The 20,090-nt window shown below is 41.7% G+C and overlaps 2 protein-coding genes across 8 annotated transcripts in view; both read left to right on the plus strand.

The window, feature by feature from the left end:
• RNF6 (ring finger protein 6) overlaps positions 1–11,179 on the plus strand; it is a 41,176-nt gene extending 29,997 nt beyond the window's left edge. For 2 of the 3 annotated variants that reach the window (XR_012016284.1, XR_012016287.1), the window contains 2 exons: positions 370–1,979; positions 2,222–4,350. Coding sequence is in view for 1 of the 3 variants with exons in the window: in XM_072795734.1 (XP_072651835.1) it covers positions 11,135–11,164 (30 nt within the window). In the remaining 2 variants the exon portion in view is untranslated. Of the gene's footprint in view, positions 1–369; positions 1,980–2,221; positions 4,351–11,134 lie in introns of those variants that run through there. The other variant, XM_072795734.1, reaches the window with a different exon arrangement.
• The window catches only part of LOC140615799 (phospholipid-transporting ATPase IB-like), a 178,673-nt gene continuing 169,717 nt past the window's right edge, over positions 11,135–20,090 (plus strand). For 2 of the 5 annotated variants that reach the window (XM_072795717.1, XM_072795721.1), the window contains exons 1-3: positions 11,135–11,258; positions 13,762–13,826; positions 17,155–17,299. In XM_072795717.1, the coding sequence (XP_072651818.1) occupies positions 11,251–11,258; positions 13,762–13,826; positions 17,155–17,299 (218 nt within the window). In that variant the 5' untranslated portion in view covers positions 11,135–11,250. Of the gene's footprint in view, positions 11,259–11,820; positions 12,021–13,761; positions 13,827–17,154; positions 17,300–20,090 lie in introns of those variants that run through there. The other 3 variants (XM_072795718.1, XM_072795720.1, XM_072795719.1) reach the window with 3 other exon arrangements.

The following is a 20,090-nucleotide window of genomic DNA, read 5'->3' on the forward strand; positions in this document are numbered from 1 at the left end:
TGGCTGCCTAGGTCAATACGAATCTATAGAATGTCTCCTTGTTTTTAAAATGTGATTTAATTTTTCTTTATTTATTTATTCATGAGAAACACAGAAATAGAGAGGCAGAGACATAGGCAGAGGGAGAAGCAGGCTCCCCGTGGGGAGCCCAGTGTGGGATTCGATCTCGGAACCTCAGGATCATGCTCTGAGCCGAAGGCAGACGCTCAACCACTGAGCCACCCAGGCATCCCTCTCCCTGCTAGTCTTATTGAAATCCTGGAAAGTCATCTTGGAAGGCTCTACTTTTCCTAGGAAGTCATCTTTGCTTACTCTAATAGAAACTGTTCTGCCTCACTTAAAATTGTTTTTCTTTTTTTTTTTTTTAAGATTTTATTCATCCATTCATGAAAGACCCACAGAGAGAGAGAGGGAGGCAGAAACACAGGCAGAGGGAGAAACAGGCTCCATGCAGGGAGCCCGACGTGGGTCTCCAGGATCACGCCACAGGCCGAAGGCAGACACTAAACTACTGAGCCACCTGGGCTGCCCTAAAATTGTTTTTCCCTCAAGACCAGAGTAAGATCTTCAGAGGACCATGGCTCTGAAAAGGTTTTGGTATTATTCCATTATTCAAAATGTAAACATTTCTAAAATATAAAATATGTGTACAAAGATCTAACTGGTTCTACCCACCCCCTCCATAATTGCTAGATCGGAGATTATTTTAGTGGCAGGGAGGGGCAGGGGGAGAGAGAGAAAATCTTAAGCAGGCTCCATGCCCAGCACAGAGCCTGATGTGGTGAGATCATGACCTGAACTGAAATAAAGAATGAGCCCCCTATGTGCCCCAGCAGGTGATTTTTCAAAAAAAAAAAATATATATATATATATATAAAATTCTCTCAAAAATTATTTTGGTACCCCTGGTTTGGTGGTATTTAAGGTGATGCTAAGGCTGTCTATTGGATTATCCACCTGTTTCCTTCAGTGGAAGAAATGCATTATGAGACTGGGGACTTTTCTAGCTGATTAATCACTGTATCTCTGAAACCTAGAATAGAATCCACATACAATAGGTGTTCAATTTGTTCAACTAAAGGAAAAAAAGGAAATCTTCTGGCTGTCTGCATATAAAGAACTTCATGTGGGGGATGTGTAGGTTGGGATACTGGTTTTCTCCTGTGCTTTTTAAGACAAGGACCTATGCATGGGGGCTACTGGGACTGAAGATAAGAATTTTGTGACATTTAGTGTTGGTCAACATTGCCTTTTGTGGTTTTGTAAAATAATAACATTCCCATCAGTGGAAGTACTCAGATTAGAGAAGCATCTATTAAGGAATTCCTTCTAATACAAAGGAGTTTGAAGAGATGAAAGGAGTTTGAAGAGAGGATTTGAAAAAAACGTGTGTTTTTTTGGAAACAATATATTTATTAGAAATATTCCACAGCCACACATCACAGCTTCCGCGTTAATAGCTGGATACACCACGTGGGCGTGTCCCGTCCTCACGGTGCTGGGGGTGCCCTTTGTAGAAACGAGGCCACTGATGTATCAAGTGCATTCAACTAATGTAGTTAAAATCAGGGAGCTACTGAGGATGTTAGAGACTTAGCCAAGGTCTAACCTGAGTCAGAAAAGTGAAATACCCAGGGAGCCAGGGCAGATGCAATATTAAAAATACTTTTTGCAAATGTGGCTAGGCTGTGGTGGAATAATGGCCCCCAACGACGTCTACATTTTAATCCCTGGAACCTTTCAGTGTTACTTTATGTGGCAGAAGGTGTTTTATACATGTGATGAAGGTAAGGACCTTAAAATAGGGAGATTTTTCTGGGTTATGGGGGGAATAATCTAATTATGTGTCCTTAAAATCAGACAATGTTTCTGGCTGACATCACAGTCAAAGGATGATGTGAGGAACAGTCAGAGAAATGCTGGCTTTGAAGAAAGAGGAAGGGGGCTACAAACCAAGGACTACAGCTGGATTTTAAAAGGTAGAAAAGTAAATAAACATTTAAAAAAAAAAAAAAAAAAAAAGGGATCCCTGGGTGGCGCAGTGGTTTAGCGCCTGCCTTTGGCCCAGGGCGCGATCCTGGAGACCCAGGATCAAATCCCACGTCGGGCTCCCGGTGCATGGAGCCTGCTTCTCCCTCTGCCTGTGTCTCTGCCTCTCTCTCTCTCTGTGTGTGACTATCATAAGTAAATAAACATTTAAAAATAAATAAATAAATAAAAGGTAGAAAAGGGAAGAGTCCCCTTGCCTCCACACATAGCCCCCAAAGAAGGAACACAGCCCTGCTATCACTTTGATTTTGACTTCTGTTTTGACTTCTGTTGGACTCTAATGTACAGAACTGTAAAGTAATAAGTTTGTATTTTAATCAAGTTTGTTGGAAAACTAATACAACAACCTTTAAGGCTGTTTTCCAGATCTAAGTTTCCATAATACTAAATTGTTAGAGGAGGGACTAGATTAATAACAGGAAAACAATTCCAAAGGTGAGAGTTTTTAAACTTGGAGGTGGTTTATCAAGTAGATTATGAAATCCCTATCTCCCAGAAGCTTAAAGATCAAAGTGAGTGAATGTGATCTGTCAAGAACTCAGTCTAAAGTTCCATTACCTGAGTTCTGGGGATAATAAGCTAGATGAATTCCTATTCCCTGGAGTCTATAAAAGAGCCCAGAAAAGGTAGCGTTTCTATAAGATTGGGACAAACTGCATTCATTCGCTCACTGATTCATTCATTCATTCATTCATTCATTCATTCAGATGGCCTTTAAATGGAATTTGTCTTCTGACTGCTTTGGGTTTTAGGTGAAAATGTCCAAATTGAAGCAATTTAAAATTTCCTTTTTGGAATGAAATATAAAATATCACATGAACATATACATAAATAACACAGCCACTGATATTATGTTCAAATGAGCCTACCATATGATTTTGAATGAGTGAGCAAGGCTGCTTATTTCCATACAAAGGTATGTTACAATAGGAAACATTTTTATTACATCTTAAATTTAAGAAAACTCCCTTTTATCTCAGGGAAATGCAAGCCTTTGAGCCCGAAAATCAATTTTCATACAACTAGAACCCTCTTCAGGAATCTGTTCTGACTTGCCAACTAAAGTCCTCCCCAGAGAGGTAGAGAATTGCTGCAGATTTCACTTAAAACTCCGCCTGGGTGGCTCAGTGGTTGGGCATCTGCCTTTGGCTCAGCGTGTGATCCCAGTCTGGGGATTGAGTCCCACATCGGGCTCCCTGCTATGAGCCTGCTTCTTCCTCTGCCTATGTCTTTGCCTCTTTCTCTGTGTCTCTCATGAATAAATAAATAAAATCTTAAAAAAAAAAAAAACTCCCCCTAGTCTACGCATTCATGTGTCACTAGCCTCTGGCTTCAAGGAAGTCTGCAAATGTGACTTAAGCAACGTCTGGAGGTTCCTGCTTTTTTTTGGGAGGATTACACTTGTTTGGGAAAGTGATATGTGAATTCAGCAGGACTGTTGATAATTCCAGGAGCTACTCAGCCCTATGTGATGTGAGGTATCTCTCTCAAACTGACCAGTGGCATTTTGACAACAGATTTACTGTCTCAAAGTCAGTCTTCCTTCTCCATGTGGCATAGTTCCTGTCGGAGTCTGTTTACCGGGAGGTGAAGAGGGAGTGGATGTAGGGGGTGGATAGTGTCATAATTACCTCCTTTGCACCGTCATCATGTCTCATCTGCCACCAACCAGTTTAGTGGTATAGAATCTAGTTTTGCATCAGTGATGATGAGGCCACTTTACCTAGATGCTGCATCTGTTCTTGAAAATCTGTCAGCAAGAAGACATTATGATGGGCTGGATAGTGGCCTTCAAATGACCAGTTACACCCCCTACAATTCCCAGACGTGGGACATTAACCCCATTTTGTCCAGAGGAAACTGAAGATGAGAGAACTGTAGAGTCACGTTTTTGGTCACCTTCTGACTTCTGGTTCTGTTGTTTGACTTTTAGTCCAGGGTGTTTTATGCTTCAGAGCACCGCGATCCAAACTGGGTTCAAACAGGGCTGAGGCTAAACATTTCATAAAGAGATGTAGCATCTGGGTTGAGAGCACAGCCTCTGGAGTCCAGGAGATCGGGGTGTGAATCCTGTCACTGGTAATGTGACCTTGCATAAGTTACTAAACCATTAATTTACCCAGCAAGTCAGAATCTGGCCTAATCCCTGGCAAGGGGATTCCAAAGACTGGGGTAATTTTTATTTTTTAACCAGCCTATCAGATGGGAGCAGGGAAGAGCAGGTGGATGTGGTTCAGAGGAGTCAGAAATTAACTGAGACCCAGAGAATGAAGAGGGGTGACCTTTCTTGCTCGCCAGAGTTGATATTCTTACCGGCTACATAGACACCCCAAGAACTCTTATATTCCTGCTATCCCCAAGGCTATTACCCTGTCCTACCACCAAACATTCACCTTTTTTTTTCTTTTTGTTTCATGAGAGACACAGAGAGGCAGGCATAGGCAGAGGGAGAAGCAGGCTCCCCGGGGGGGAAGGTTGACACAGGACTAGATTCTAGGACCCCAGGGTCACACCCTGAGCCAAAGGCAGATGCTCAGCCGCTGAGCCACCCAGGCGTCCACATTCACCCTTCTTGAGACAGCATTAAGTGTCCGTCTTATTGACTTATTCATGTTGAAGAAAATGGTGGGTATTTGTCATTTCTAATGGCTGAGTAATATTCCATTGTGTACATAGACCACAGCTTCTTCATCCATTCATCTGTCGATGGACACCGAGGCTCCTTCCACAGTTTGGCTATCGTGGCCATTGCTGCTAGAAACATCGGGGTGCAGGTGTCCTGGCGTTTCACTGCATTTGTATCTTTGGGGTAAATCCCCAGAAGTGCAATTGCTGGGTCCTAGGGCAGGTCTATTTTTAATTATTTGAGGACCCTCCACACAGTTTTCCAGAGTGGCTGCACCAGTTCACATTCCCACCAACAGTGTATGAGGGTTCCCTTTTCTCCGCAGCCTCTCCAACATTTGTTGTTTCCTGCCTTGTTAACTTTCCCCATTCTCACTGGTGTGAGGTGGTATCTCATTGTGGTTTTGATTTGTATTTCCCTGATGGCAAGTGATGCAGAGCATTTTCTCATGTGCCTGTTGGCCATGCCTGTGTCTTCCTCTGTGAGATTTCTGTTCATGTCTTTTGCCCATTTCATGATTGGATTGTTTGTTTCTTTGGTGTTGAGTTTAATAAGTTCTTTATAGATTTTGGAAACTAGCCCTTTATCTGATAGGTCATTTGCAAACATCTTCTCCCATTCTGTAGGTTGTCTTTGAGTTTTGTTGACTGTTTCTTTTGCTGTGCAGAAGCTTCTTATCTTGATGAAGTCCCAATAGTTCATTTTTGCTTTGGTTTCTCTTGCCTTCATGGATGTATCTTTACATGTTCTCATTCATTTGGGGAATATAAAAAATAGTGAAAGGGAATAAAGGGGAAAGGAGAGAAAATGAGTGGGAAATATCAGAAAGGGAGACAGAACATGAGAGACTCCTAACTGGGAAAGGAACAAGGGGAGGTGGAAGTGGAGGAGGGCGGGGGTGGGGGTGACTGGGAGACGGGCACTCGGGGGGCACCTGACGGGATGAGCACTGGGTATATGCTATATGTTGGCAAATTAAACTCCAATAAAAAAAAAATTGAAAAGTTTCCGTCCTATTGTCTCCCGCCGGGTTTCCAGCCGAAGGATGGGACCTCCGGCATCGCCAGGGCCAGAGGAGCCCGCGGGGCCCGCACGCTGCGGGGGGGGGGGGGGGGGGGGCGCCGCCCGCAGCTGCAGACCAGGCGAGGCTCTGGAGAAGTCCTGCCCGTGCGCGGGCGACGGAGGAGCGCTGGAGGCTTAGAACCTGAGCCTCGGCCGCGTCCCCGCCGTCGGCACACCCCGCGGCCCGCGCCCGGGAGCAAGGGGCCAGGACTCCGCGACGGCGGCCGAGGAGGCCCACGCGCGGGGCCCGGGCGGATCAGCGCCCCGCCCCCCCCCCCCCCGACGGCTGTGCGCGTGCGCGCCTCGGGACGCCGAGGCCGGAAGCCGCGTGTGGTGCGCGGTCCGCGGGCCTGCGGTGCGGGGCGAAGCCGGGCTGCGGGGCCGACTCAGCCCCTGCCGTGGCGCACCCGCGCCGGGGCCAGCTGCGAGCGCCCCGCGGAGAAAGTGGGCCGGCAGGACCGCGTCGGGCCGAGTGACTGGCTGCCGACTTGGCCTCTGGCGCGCCCCTCGCCTGTACGCGCGCTGCCGGCGCTTCCGTCACCGAGGGGTGCAGGGGTGGCGAGGGCGGGACGAAGAGCGAGAGGGGAGGATGTCCTTCCCCATCACCCGCGACTGCGAAGAGCAACCCCTGCGCTGCGGTGGCAGCTCCGGTTGTTGTGCTTGTGCTCCCTCCTCCTCTCCCTCTGGAGGATCAGCTTCTGGAAGGCTGTGCTGGGGACAGCTTTACTTGCCCAGAGACCGGTCATTTACGACATTTGCGCTGTTCTTTTAAGCTACACGTTGCAAAACATTTTAAAATTTATTTATTCATAGAGAGAGAAATAGAGAGGCAGGGACACAGGCAGAGGGAGAAGCAGGCTCCCTGCAGGGAGCCCGACGTGGGACTCGATCCCGGGTCTACCAGGACCACGCTCCGAGCCAAAGGCAGGTGGTAAACCACTGTGCCACCTGGGGATCCCGCAAAACGTTTCTTGATACGGCTGTATATTCCTTATATTGTATTATATTCACTAGTTCCCCTGCTAGAGGAAAGAAAATAGTCTAAGGTATATGTATGAAGAGACTCTTCGGAGAAGTATTAAATGGTTGGGGAGAAGGCAACTCACCAGACAGCCAGCATTATTGCATGAAGAACCGTGGGAGCAAACATTAGACTCTTAGGGATCATGGTTGGGTTGTCAGGCTTTTTCTGTTAAGTTATGGTAAAGATGTATTTGTGAATAGAGGGGCCCATTTTACATCTTAGAAAGAAGACTGATGGACTACCTAGTTATGTTTTAGGAAGTATGAGCCCATTGTAGTAGGCTGAAAATGTACCAACCCCCAATATACCCACATCCTAAGTCCTGGAACCTGTGAATGTCACCTCAATTGGAAAAAAAAAAGTGAGTTTGCAGCTGTGATTAAATAAGGATCTCTAGATGGAGAGTTTATCTTGGAGTAGCAGAGTGGGCCCTAAATGCAATCACAGGTGTCCTTAAATAGAGAGAGGCAAAGGGAGATTGGACACAGGAAATAGAGAAGGAGGCCATGTGAAGATGAAAGCAGAGATTGGAGTTTTATGGCCACAAGCCAAGGAATGTTGGCAGCCATCAGAAGCTGGATGGGCTGAGGACTAGATTCTTCATCAGAGCCTCCAAAGGGAGCAAAGCGGTGCTTTGCGGATACCTTGATTTTTTTTTTTTCTTTTTAAAAATTTTATTTATGTTACAGTGTAAGAGTGTGCAGGTGGGGGCCGAGGGGGGAGGGGCAGAGGGAGAGAAAGAATCTCAAGCAGACTCCCTGCTGAGCAGGGAGCCAGTGGTTCCAGGGCGGGATCCTAGAACCCCGAGATTATGACCTGAGCCAAAATCAAGACTCGGCTGCTTAACCTACTGAGCCACCCAGGCACCCCGATACATTATAATTTCTTATTTAATTTCTCATTTAGTGCAAGTTCTTTTCCTTATGGAAATTGCGGTCTAGTGGGGTATCACATGCTAGAGTTTATGGGCAAGGAAATGACTTTTGAGTGTGTAGGGATCTGGAAATTATTCAGTGTTCAATGTAATTGGAACATAGAGGGTGAGGGACTAGACTAAGTAACCAGGGGTCAGGTAATAGAACACTCTTGTTAAGGAGCTTTGGCTCCATTTTGAGGGCAGTTGTGTTTTTAAGCAGAGAGTGACATCATCATATTTGTATTTTGGAAAGAAATAAGCATTGTAGAGTAGACATAACTAGAGGCAGGAGGATCTTGCAACAGTGCAGGTGAGAAACAAGTGGCTAACTTCTGGCAATGGTGGTGGAGGGGGAAGGTATTTAAGTGGAGGTTGCTTTTTAGTTGGATGTGGAAAGTCAGAGAGTAAGCTGAAGGGTTTTAGTTAAGTTTCTGGCAGCAGGATAGATTGTACAACTATTTCTCAACTTATAGAAAATGTAAGATGGAATGGGTTTGGGGTGACTTGAATTTGGGCCTTTCATAGTTATGATTATCACCTGGGTGTTGAAGAATGAATAGACTTTCACACGGACAGGGCTTCAAACAAGAAAAGATTAGAGTTCTACTGCCCACTGATGTTTAGGAGGTAGGCAGAGGAAGAGGATGCTGCCAGGAAGTGACACGGGGGTCTAAGAAGAATCTGTTGGAGCTGTTGACAAACAGGACATTGGTGATCTTTGTGAGTAGTTTCCATGGAGTGGTAGTAGCCAGATTTCATTAAGTTGAGTGGTTAATGGGAGTTGATGAAGCAGGGTCAGCTGGTATAGACATTACTTCCAAGAGGTTTGTCTTTGTATCAGCTCCTTAGAACTGCTGTATCCAGAAGTTTTGTGTCAGTTTCTGAGAGCACAACAAACCAGGTGGCTTAAAACAACAGAAGTGTATTCTCACAGTCTCAGATCAAGGTTATCTATGAAGCTATGCTCTATCTCAGATCTTGAGTAGAAATCCTATCTTGCCTCTTCCTTTTTTTTTTTTAAAGATTTATTTATTCATTCATGAGAGACACACACACATACACACACAGAGAGAGAGAGAGAGAGAGAGAGAGAGAGGCAGAGACACAGGCAGAGAGAGAAGCAGGCTCCATGCAGGGAGCCCGATGTGGGACTTGATCCCAGGTATCCAGGATCACGCCCCGGCTGAAGGCAGGCGCTAAACCACTGAGCCACCCAGGGATCCCCTATCTTGCCTCTTCCTAGTTTTTGGCAGTGGCTGTCAATTCTTGGTGTTTCCTTGCTGGTAGACACATCACTCCAATCTCTCTCTGTCCATCATCCCATGGCATTCTCTTTGTGTGTTTCTGTCTTCACATGGCATTTTCTTCTTATAAGGACACCAGTCCTGTTGGATTAGGATCTACTCAACGATATCTTCTCAACTTGGTTACGTCTGCAAAGACCCTACTTCCAAATAAGAGCATGTTCTTAAATATTATAGGTTAGGATATCAACATATCTTTTTAGGGGGCACAGTCTAATCCATAGCAGTCTTTAAAGGGAGGCAGGGAAGAGTGTGCTTAAAGTAAAAATATAGACTAGATAATCCAGGAAATGAACTGAAGACAAATTTCCCTATATAACAATAGCCAGTCTTTTTTTTTTTAATTTTAAATTATTTTTAGAGAGGGAGAGAGGGGTGGGGGGTGAGAGATGGGGCAGAGGGAGAGGGAGAGGGGGAGAGAGAATCCCAAGCAGGCTCCATGCCCAGTGCAAAGCCCAACATGGGGCTTGATCTCACGACCCTGAGATCATGATCTGAGCCTAAATCAACATTCAGGAGCTTTACTGACTGAGACACTCAGGTGCCCCAACAATGGCCTGTCTTGACCAGAAAGGTGGAATTTCAGTTCAGGGTTTATCAGCCAACCCTTCTTTCTGTTTCACATCAGGCCTCACAACCCAGACAACCATCATTGCCGTTCAGTGATTTCACCTCCTCTTGGTCAGATCTAAGGTTTCACTTCTTAGAACACAAAGTGTTAGGTTTGTCCAGAGAAAGTCCACTGCTGGCTTTCCCTGGAATGTGAGAATACTGTGTTCTACCTTTCCCTGATCAAACACATAGCCACTGTGCCTTGAGTATCATAAGTTTTAAATAAGTATGAGAGAACCATAAGAAATCTAGCATTTTTGTTTTCCATGCACATTTTCAAATAGAAATTGTGTTGCATCTTGCTATAACTTGGAAGTGCATGCTTCTGTACAGGGACATCACTGCAAAAGTGAAGGGGTGGTCACTGCAAAAGTGAAGGGGTGATGGTTTATTTTCTGGCCCACCCTCTCTGACTCCCTGGCACTTTCTTCTGGTTCTCCCGCCCTCCCCAGTGTTCCTCACTTTCAGGCTGCTCATGACCTGCAAACAAGGTACATCCGTACAATATTTCTTAGGATGCCAGGAGCTGTTATGGTAACCAGGCACCAAAGACTAATAAGCCAAGCTTTATCTTAGGGAGGGCAATGTGATAAGCCCTAAGGATATCCCACAGTTACTCACTAGGGGTTATCTTAGAGAAGAGGGGATGATGAATGTGCCTGAGGACTTGGGGGCTGGAGAAGGAAGCTCCTTATTCTTTGGGTTAGGGTATTCTCTTAAAAATACACCTGATTTAGAAAATGAACACCTTGGTTAATACTGAACTCCTTGGCTACTAAAGCATCAAGAGGCACCTCATTGTGAGCAAGATTCTTTGGAAATTGTTATGGATTGAATTATGTCCCCTCAAAAAATTCATATGAATCCCTAGTGCCTCAGGATGTGACTGTATTTGGAAATAGGGCCTTTAAAGAGGTAATTATGTGAAAATGGGGCCTTTAGAGTGGACCTTAATCCAGTATGATTGGTATCCTTACAAGAAGAGATTAGAATCCACAGAGAGCCTCCAGGGATATGTGTTCATACAGGAAAGACCACATGAGAACACAGCAAGAAGGTGGCCATCTGCAAGGCAAGGAAAGAGGTCTCAGGAAATCTAACCTGCCGGCACCTTGCTCTTCTAACCTCCAGAACTATGAAAAAATGGATTTATATCATGTCGTCATGTAGTTTGTGGCATTTTGTTATGGCAGTCCTACCAAACTGATATGAGAATGGGTGTTATTAAGTCTCCTGGTGGACAGTCTAGAAGCATGGCCTGCCCCACAGTTTCCCTAGACTGTAACCCATCATATGGTCATAGCATCCTATGGAAAGCTGATAAGGGGCTCTAAGCTGGGTATGATATGGAGAAACATAGAAAGTTGAGCAGATTTAGTTCTTGGTCTCTGCTACCTGGGTTTATGTTACTATTCATCCAGTTAACATATTTGCCACAAGTGATGCTTCACTTTAAAAATAGAAATAGGGGAAGAAGGCTAACTCTGGTTCATGTGCTGATTTCCAAGTGCAATTGAACTCATGAAATGTTCCCTTTTCAGATTCATCCAGGGAAGCAAACCTACAGTTGAGAGGATGATAGTGAATCAGAAACAAGCTGTTTCATGGCACATGAAGCATGGGCATCACTTCACCAACTGATACTCTAATAACTTAAATGCTGTGGTAAGAAGACATGAAAAGTGTACATGCACATGTGTGGAATTTACCTGGAAATGATGGGGCACAGGAAGAGGATGAAACCTAAATCACCTTTTTTTAAAAAATAAATAAATAAAAGAGCTATAAAACTTCTCCTGTCCATCTATGGCAGATAGCTTTACCAAGTAATCTGTCTTTTGATTTTTTTTTCCTCTCATGAGTAATTTTTCTTCATCTCCTGACTGCATGTCCATACTCCTCACTTGCTTGTATATTTAATGTTTGTCCCCTACCCCCAAGCCATCTTCAGCATTTCCAATATATTTCCTTGAAAAACTACATATTGGAATTTATTTTGTATACATTTTAATTTTTTTTATGTGAAGGATATTGTGCTATGAATCTCATTCTGCTAACTTTTATAAAATGTTAGGTCTTCAGGACCTATTCATGTTACTTTATAGAATATGCTTCTGACTGGTGTATATTCTATTGCATTCACATACCATAGCTCATCTTTCCCTCTACTCATACTTAGCAGCCTTGGTGAGTCAGAAGGACAAGAAGTGCCGCAGCTCAGCATTGTCTCAGGAGCACCGTGCAAGGGAGTGCTGAGCCAACTGTCAGAATTTCCAGAGGCAAGCTGGGAAGGTTACAGCTCATTCTGGGCCAAGACTGGGGCCAGGTCCGTCAGGATTAGGGCTGTTGGTGCTAAGTGAAGACATTCAGGATATTAACCCTAAAAGGCCAGTTTTCTGGTCAAAGGTGGTGTCGCCAGCCTGACTGGTGAGTAACTAGGAAGCCCTCTATTTCAGGGTGTGGCCCCTTTAAGCAGCAGCTGTGCAACTGTTCCAGTAACTGAACTCAGCTCCATTCTCGGATGTCCCAGGCTCATCCAGGGAGCTGTTCCTTCCCTTTCATTCTAGGGTCTTGCCCTTGAAATTTTGTGGAACAGGTGTCCCATACCCTAAATGGCCAGAGAGGCAGTAAACTGAGATGATAGATTCATATGTCATTTACTTATTGCTTAAAAACGCTCTAGTGGTTTGGACTGTCACTGTTTGGCAGATGCCAATGCAGTCAGGCTGTGTGATGTATGTCAATGCACGTGAATGAAATTCAACAAACGTGTATTTTCACCACACAAAATAAACAAACCTATATATTTATATCATATATATATATTATATAACTATACATAGCATATACTGTATAACTATATATAGTATATAAACAACCTTATATATATAGTAATTTTTGTTTTTAAATTTAAATTTTTAAAGAAATCATTGGAGATAAGGCAAAGCAAAAATCACCTTTAACCATTATCTCAAGGCTCAGTCCTCCTGTTCTCTTCCCTCTGCCTCTGCTCCAGGCAATTATTATTCTATGTTGTGTATGATTTCAGTGGCTTAAAAATACATTTATATACTTACATTTATAATACATTTACATTTACAAATATAGAGCCATAAGCAAGATACAATATTGTAGTTATGTTTCTGAAAAGTTTACATAAATGATTTAATAGAGTACATATATCATTTTCACATCATTCTTAGATTTCTGAGCTCTATCATATTGATCACCTAGCCATAGTCACTCTTTTAAATGTCTCCACAATATTTCATCATATGATTAAGATGGGTTTTATTTAATTGTTCCTCTACTGATAAGTATTTAGGTTTATCCTTTTTTTTTTCATGGTTACAAACAGTGGAAATGCACATTCTTGTTCACACCTCCTTGTATACATGCACGAGATTTTTTTAAAAGCTATAATTAGAAGCAGAAGTACAGTAGTCCACTATTAACCACGGTTTTGCTCTCCACAGTCTCAGTCACCCCCGGGGGGTCACTCACGGTCCAGAAGCAGATGATCCTCCTTCTGGCATATGGTCAGAAGGCCAATAGTAGCCTAACACTAGCTCACAATGCCCACATCATTCACTACACTTTGTCTTCTCACACAGGCATTTTATCATCTCACATCATCACAAGAGGGTGAATTACAATACTGTCAAGATATTTTGAGAAAGCAACCACATTCGCATAACTTCTGTTACAGTATATTGTTATAATTGGCCTATTTTATTATTATTGCTGTTGTTCTCTTAGCATGACTAATTTATATATATTAAACTTCATCATAAATGTGTAGGTATAGGAAATAACATAGTGTTTATAAGGCTCGGTACTCTGTGTTTCCATGCATTGACTGGGGGTCTTGGAATATATCACCCATGGATGAGGAATGACTACTGTACTGGATTGTGGGACACTGAAGTCTAAACTTAGACTACGAAATGGTTGAATTAATTTGTACTCCCACCTGTCCTCTACTAGTTTCTAATTCCCCATGTCCTCACCAGCCTTGGCTTTGTCATACTCTTTAGTTTTTAGCTTTAGCTTGATTGAACTTGAGCATATTTTCATGTATTGATAGGCCATTTTGCTTTTTTCTTTCTATAAGTTAATCACCAATTTGTATATTGATCATGTTTTTATATTTTTTATTGATTTGTAGGAATTCTTTAAATCATCTGGGTAGAAAACCTGTGTCAGTTATATACATTAAAATATATTCTGGAGGTATGTAGTTTTTTTTTTATGTAGTTTGTTTTTAAATTCTATTTCACTTTTTAATGTACCAAAGGTTCTTTATTTTCATGAGGTAAGTCAGATTAATTAGTATTTTCCTTTATGATTTGTGCTTTTGAACCTTTTTTTTTTAATTTTTTATTTATTTATGATAGGCACAGAGTGAGAGAGAGAGGCAGAGACACAGGCAGAGGGAGAAGCAGGCTCCATGCACCGGGAGCCCGAGGTGGGATTCGATCCCGGGTCTCCAGGATCGAGCCCTGGGCCAAAAGCAGACGCTAAACTGCTGCGCCACCCAGGGACCCCTGAACCTTTTTGAAGTAATCTTTTCCATACCTTGATATCACACTGATTTAATTAATATTTTCTTTTGAATATTTGAAATTTTACTTTTCATACTTAGACATTTAGCCTATCTGAAATGTGTTATTTTATTTTATTTATTTATTTGAGAGAGGGAGAAAGAGAGAGAGAGAGAGAGAGAGAGAGAATATGAGCAGGGAGGGGGGTGGCAGAGAGGGAGACAGAGAGAGAGAGAGAAAGAGAGAGAGAGAGAGAGAGGCAGAGACACAGGCAGAGGGAGAAGCAGACTCCATGCAGGGAGCCTGACTCGGGACTCGATTCCGGGTCCCCAGGATCACACCCTGGGCTGAAGGCAGTGCTAAATCTCTGATCCACCTGGGCTGCCCTCTACTTCACTTTAATCCTGAGATGAATCTGTGTGACTATGGGGTTTTCTCAGAGTCTCCTCCACCTTGGGCACAACCTGAGCTTTGACTTACATTCCCCCCATTTCCTCACAGCTAACTTTAGTATTAATTGGCAGATTTCTTCAGGAGGAAAGTGCCTTTTGAATTTTTTGCTTACTTCTCTTGGTTTTTGTTTTTGATTAAAATTTGACTTGATAATAACTATCTTGCCTAATGAATTTAAAAAGCTTTTCTTCATCCTTTAAAGTCAGCATTTGAAGCTGTTTCAACAGAAAGTTTGGTCACAATAGGATGGCGTACCATTATCTAAAGCCTTGTTTATATATACAAATAAATCACTGGTTTCTACATCTTGTTTATCAGCTTTTCATTCATTTCTTGACAGGATATCTGAGTCTCCTGCTTCTAGCTTGAATGTTTCAATGGTGATGTCTGAGTATGGCCCCAATATTCCCTCTCTTTCCAACCTTCATAAATGATTTGATTTGTCTTATAATGATTTTTTTCATTATGGTTAAAGTCTAATAAACTTTGCCAAGAAGTGTCTTGGCATTTATTTTGTGTCAGATCTTTCTTAGTCATGTTCTCATTAAAGAAAGGTCTATTTCACCAATATTTTTGTTTTATTTTTTATTTCTTGTTTAAGGATATGCATACATTAAATATCCGTTGTCCCACATCTATAATTTCTCTTCAGTTCTTTATCTTCTGTGCTCTTTTTCATTTCATTTTGCTTAGTTTTCTGTGGTCTGGGCAGGACATCCCTCTTTCCAGCTGTTTGTTATTGTAGTTGCTTCTAATGTGGCTTTCTTTTTTCTTAAGATATTTCTCTTTCATTTCTCTTCTGAGCTCTTTCAGGTCACGTTAAAAATTCTTCTGCAGTTTCATTATCACTTTAAAAAATAATTTTGTATTTCTTTTTTTGACCTCTTGTTTCATAATGGACATATTTAATATCTTTTACAGGAAATGCATTTTCTGTGAGTTTTGTAAGAATTCTTTTGATGTGCAAACAAGAATTTCCTTTGTCTTTTGTTCCTTATACTTTGTCTTTTTTTTTTTTTTTTTTGGCAAATGGCAGCATTATTTTTTCATAGATTCTATGCTGGCTCATTTTTTACTATTACTAAATTTAAAGGGGCCACTCTAACAGACCAGTTATTTGTTGAAGAGACATGTTAGTGTGGCAAAAAGCACTGAGTATTTGAGCTGGGACATCAGCTTAGGCCTTTCAACTAGGATACTTGGCCACCAGCATCCTTCTCTCAGGTAGCAGGTCAGCAGATAGCCTTGAAGATTCTAGGTCTTTAGTGAGGTGATTTGAGCATTATATTCATCAGCATCTCCTTAGTTAACTAACACTCACCTTTTGTTTCTTCACCCTCACACATGGATGTGTTGTTAGGGAGGTGCTTGAAGAGAAAATAGCTAAGCTAAACATACAATAATGGTCAGAAAGTTCTTTTACTCAAGGATCTGAGGAAATTTGAGCACATGGACTCTAGCACAAAGATGCTTTTTACTGTTGAGGACATACTAGCCTCTATTTCTCATCAAAAACAAATGAGACTTTCCTTGGCCCCTTGGTCAAAAATCTCATTCAATTTTGTCTTAAGAGATATCAAAGTAAACATTGCCTGGGCAAAGTTAACCAGACAAGGAAGACTTTATTCAAGCCTATTGCAATAGGGGAGAGAAAATGAATTCACCTCAGCTGAAACAAAAGATGGGAGAATTTATAAGAGATGGGGTGGGGAAGATGGGGATTGTCATTGGCCCCTTGTGTCTGAAAACTGACTTCACCCAAAGAATAAGTACATTTTCTCTTATCTTCATGACAGGAGGGGGTTTTACACTTAGAGCAAGGCACCCCCTGAAGTTAGGCTCCCACCTTACCATGGAGATCTTTGATGATTACATTTCAGAGATATCCCAGGTCCTTGAGAAAGGCATTCCCTGGATCTTAAAGCTGGCAAGGGGCTTTTAAGGATGTTTATATACATTCCAAAGAGAGTAGAGTAAAAATTTACAATTATGTTTTATAAAGTAAATGTTTTATGTTAGCAAAAAAGTAGGGAATTTAAGGGTCTATAGATAAGACCTCTGTTTAAAATTTAGTCAAAGTGAGGGGAATGTTAAGGCCATCATGGCCTGGGGGCTGCTTTCTGGTCAGGGAACTATTGCTCTTCAGCCAAGATACTCTCCCCAGCCCCTCCCCTCCCCCAGCCCTCTCTACTTTCTCCCCTCCTCTCTCTTCTTTCTGAACCCAGCTGCTGGGACCTATATCACTGTTTGGTCCACTGTCTCCTCCTGGGGCAGAATGTCCATGCCTACCCAGAGCCTCTGGGGCTGGGGAGAGTGGGGGTGTGGGAACTGTGAAGGAACTGGAACTGCCCCTCCAATGCAGGGTGGCAGTGGAGACCTAGGGTGTGTGATTTCTGGAGAAGTGGATCCGGCAGATGAGGGCCTGGGGCTAGGAAGCAATCTGACTCCAGGGGACTCACAGAGACTAAAGTGCTGAACCAGAACACACAGTGCATTTCCTACTTTCTCTGGAGCCTGGCTTCATTTGCATTTCTGTGTAACATCCCAGTGCCTTCTTGCTGCAGGACCTGCTGATTTCTCTGTGGGCTGTCAGAAGGTGGAGGAAAAGATGGGCTGGCAAAAGTCTCTGCAAGGATCAGAAGTGTCCAAAGCCCGCACCATTTACCTCAATGAACCCCTTAAGAACAATTTCTGCAAAAACTCGATCAGGTGAGAAGTGTGTGTAGCTGGGAGGAGAGAAGGAGGAAGAAGATGTGGTCCTCACTTGCAAAAAACACTTGTGGATGTGGATGTTTCAGGCTATAATAATTGTCTCAAACCTTGAGAAACTGAATTCTCAAGTTCACTACCAAGAATAGGCTGTGTTTTCACCTCACCTTCAAGGTTTCTATCTCTGAGTTGGTTTCTCCTCTCACTGGTTCCTGCTCATAGCAATATTATGCAGCCCTCTGCCATTTGAGAGCTTTGTTTAGTAATACCTACCTATGAGGGAAAGTGCTTTCCAGTGGAACCTCACAGATCTGCTGAGCTCCCACCAATATCCTATATTGGAGAATTGAGCATTAGGCTTTTTTTAAATTGAAGTATAAATAAAACTGTGTTATATTAATTTCAGAATTAAAATGCGATGATTCAACAGTTCTATACATTATTCAGTGCTCATCAAGATAACTGTAACTCTTAATCCCCTTTACCTATTTCACCTGTCCCCCCACTCGTGCCTCTCTGATAGCCACCAGTTCATTCTCTGTATTTGAGTCTGTTTGTCTCTTTTTTTCTTTGTTTCTTAAATCCCTATATGACTACAATCATATAGTATTTGTCTTTCTTTGACTGACTTATTTTACTTAGCATTATACCCTCTAGTTCTATCCATGCTTTTGCAAATAGCAAGATTTTATTCTTTTTTATGACTATGTAATAATCTGTTGTATTTATACACCACATCTTTACCCATTCAACTATGGATGGACACTTGGCTTGCTTCTATATCTGGACTATTATAAATAATGCTGCAGTAAATATAAGGGTGCATATATCTTTGTGTATTTGTGTTTTTGCTTTCTTTGGGTAAATATCCGGTAGTGAATTATTAGATCATATGGTATTTGTATTTTTAATTTTTCAAGGAACCTCCATGCTGTTTTCCATAGTGGCTGCACCAATCTGCATTTCTACCAACTGGGTACCCAGGTTCTTTTTTCTCCACATTTTTATTATTTCTTGTGTTTTATATTTTAGCTATTCTGACAGGTGTAAAGTGGTATTTCATTGTGGCTTTAATTTGCATTTCCCTGATGATGAGTGATGTTGAGCACTTTTCATGTGTCTGTTGGCCGTCTGTATGTCTTCTTTGGAAAAGTGTCTATTTAGGTCCTCTGCCTATTTTTAATCAGATTAATTTGGGGGAGGTGTTAAGTTAAATAAGTTCTTTATATATTCTGGATGTTAACTTCTTATTGGATATGTCATTTGCAAATATCTTCTCCCATTCAGTGGGGTGCCTATTTGTTTTGTTTATGGTTTCCCTCACTGTGCAAAAGCTTGTTATTTTGGTGTAGTCCTGATACTTTAATTTTACTTTTGTTTCTCTTGCTAGAGAAGACATTTCTAGAAAGATGTTTCTACATCCGGTGCCAAAGAAATTACTGCTTATGTGTTCTTTTAGGAGTTTTATGATTTCAGGTCTCAGGCTTACATCTTTAATCAATTTTGAGTTTATTTTTGTGTATGGTGTAAGAAAGTGGCTCAGTTCCATTCTTTTGCATTTAGCTGTCCAGTTTACCCAGTACCATTTACTAAAGGAACTGTCTTTTTCCCATGGTGTATTCTTGCCTCCTATGTCATAGATTAAATGACCATTTAAGTGTGAATTTATTCCTGGGCTCTCTGTTATGTTCTTTAATCTGTTTTTGTGCCAGTACCATACTGTTTTGATTACTATAGCTTTATTGTAAATCTTGAAATCTGGGACCGTGACATGTCTAGCTTTGTTCTTCCTTCTCAAGATTGCTTTGGCTATTTGGGATCTTTTGTGGTGGCTTCATACAAATCTAAAAACTATTTGTTCTAGTTCTGTGGAAAATGTTGGTATTGTGATAGGGATTGCACTAAATCTGTAAATTACTTTGGGTAGTAGGGACATTTAAGAAATATTGATTCTTCCAATCCATAAACATGAAATATCATGCCATTTGTTTCAGTTTCTTTCATCAGTGTTTTATAGTGTTCAGAGTAAGCTCTTTCACCTCCTTGGTTAAGTTTATTCCCAGGTATTTAATTATTTTCAGTAACTGGGATTTTTTTCTTGACTTCTCTTTCTGTAACTCTGTTATTAGTGTGTAGAAATAACAGATTTCTATATGTTAATTGTGTATTCTGCGACTTTACTAAATTCATTTCTCAATTCTAGTAATGGGCTTTAAGAGTGGAGCTTTAAGAGGTTTTTCATATATGGTATGTCATCTGCTAATAGTGACAGCTTTACTTTTTCCTTACCAATTTGTATGCCTTTTCTTTTTCTTTTTTTGTCTGATTGCTGTGACTAAGACTTGCAGTACTATTTTGAATAAAATTCATGAGAATGGACAGCTTTTCTTGTTCTTTATCTTAGAGGGAAAGCTGTCAGTTTTTCACTGTTGAATATGTTAGCTGTGGGTTTTTCATATAAAACCGTTAGTATGTTGAGGTATGTTTCCTCTAAACCTATTTTATTTAGCGTTTTTTTTATCAAGAATGGATATTATATTTTATCAACTGCTTTTTCTGCATCTGTTGGGATGATCATATGGCTTTTATCCTTATACTTATGAATGTGATGTATCATACTGATTTGCAAATATTGAACCACAGTTGTTTCTCTAGAATAAATCTTACTTGATCATGGTGAATGATTCTTTTAATGTATTGTTGGATTCAGTTTGGTAATACTTTGTTGAGGATTTGTGAATCTATTCTCATCAGGGATATTGGTCTGTCATTTTCTTTTTTAGCAATGTTT

The sequence above is a fragment of the Canis lupus genome, chromosome 24 (assembly GCF_048164855.1).
Source record: "Canis lupus baileyi chromosome 24, mCanLup2.hap1, whole genome shotgun sequence".
Classification (NCBI taxonomy): domain Eukaryota; kingdom Metazoa; phylum Chordata; class Mammalia; order Carnivora; family Canidae; genus Canis; species Canis lupus.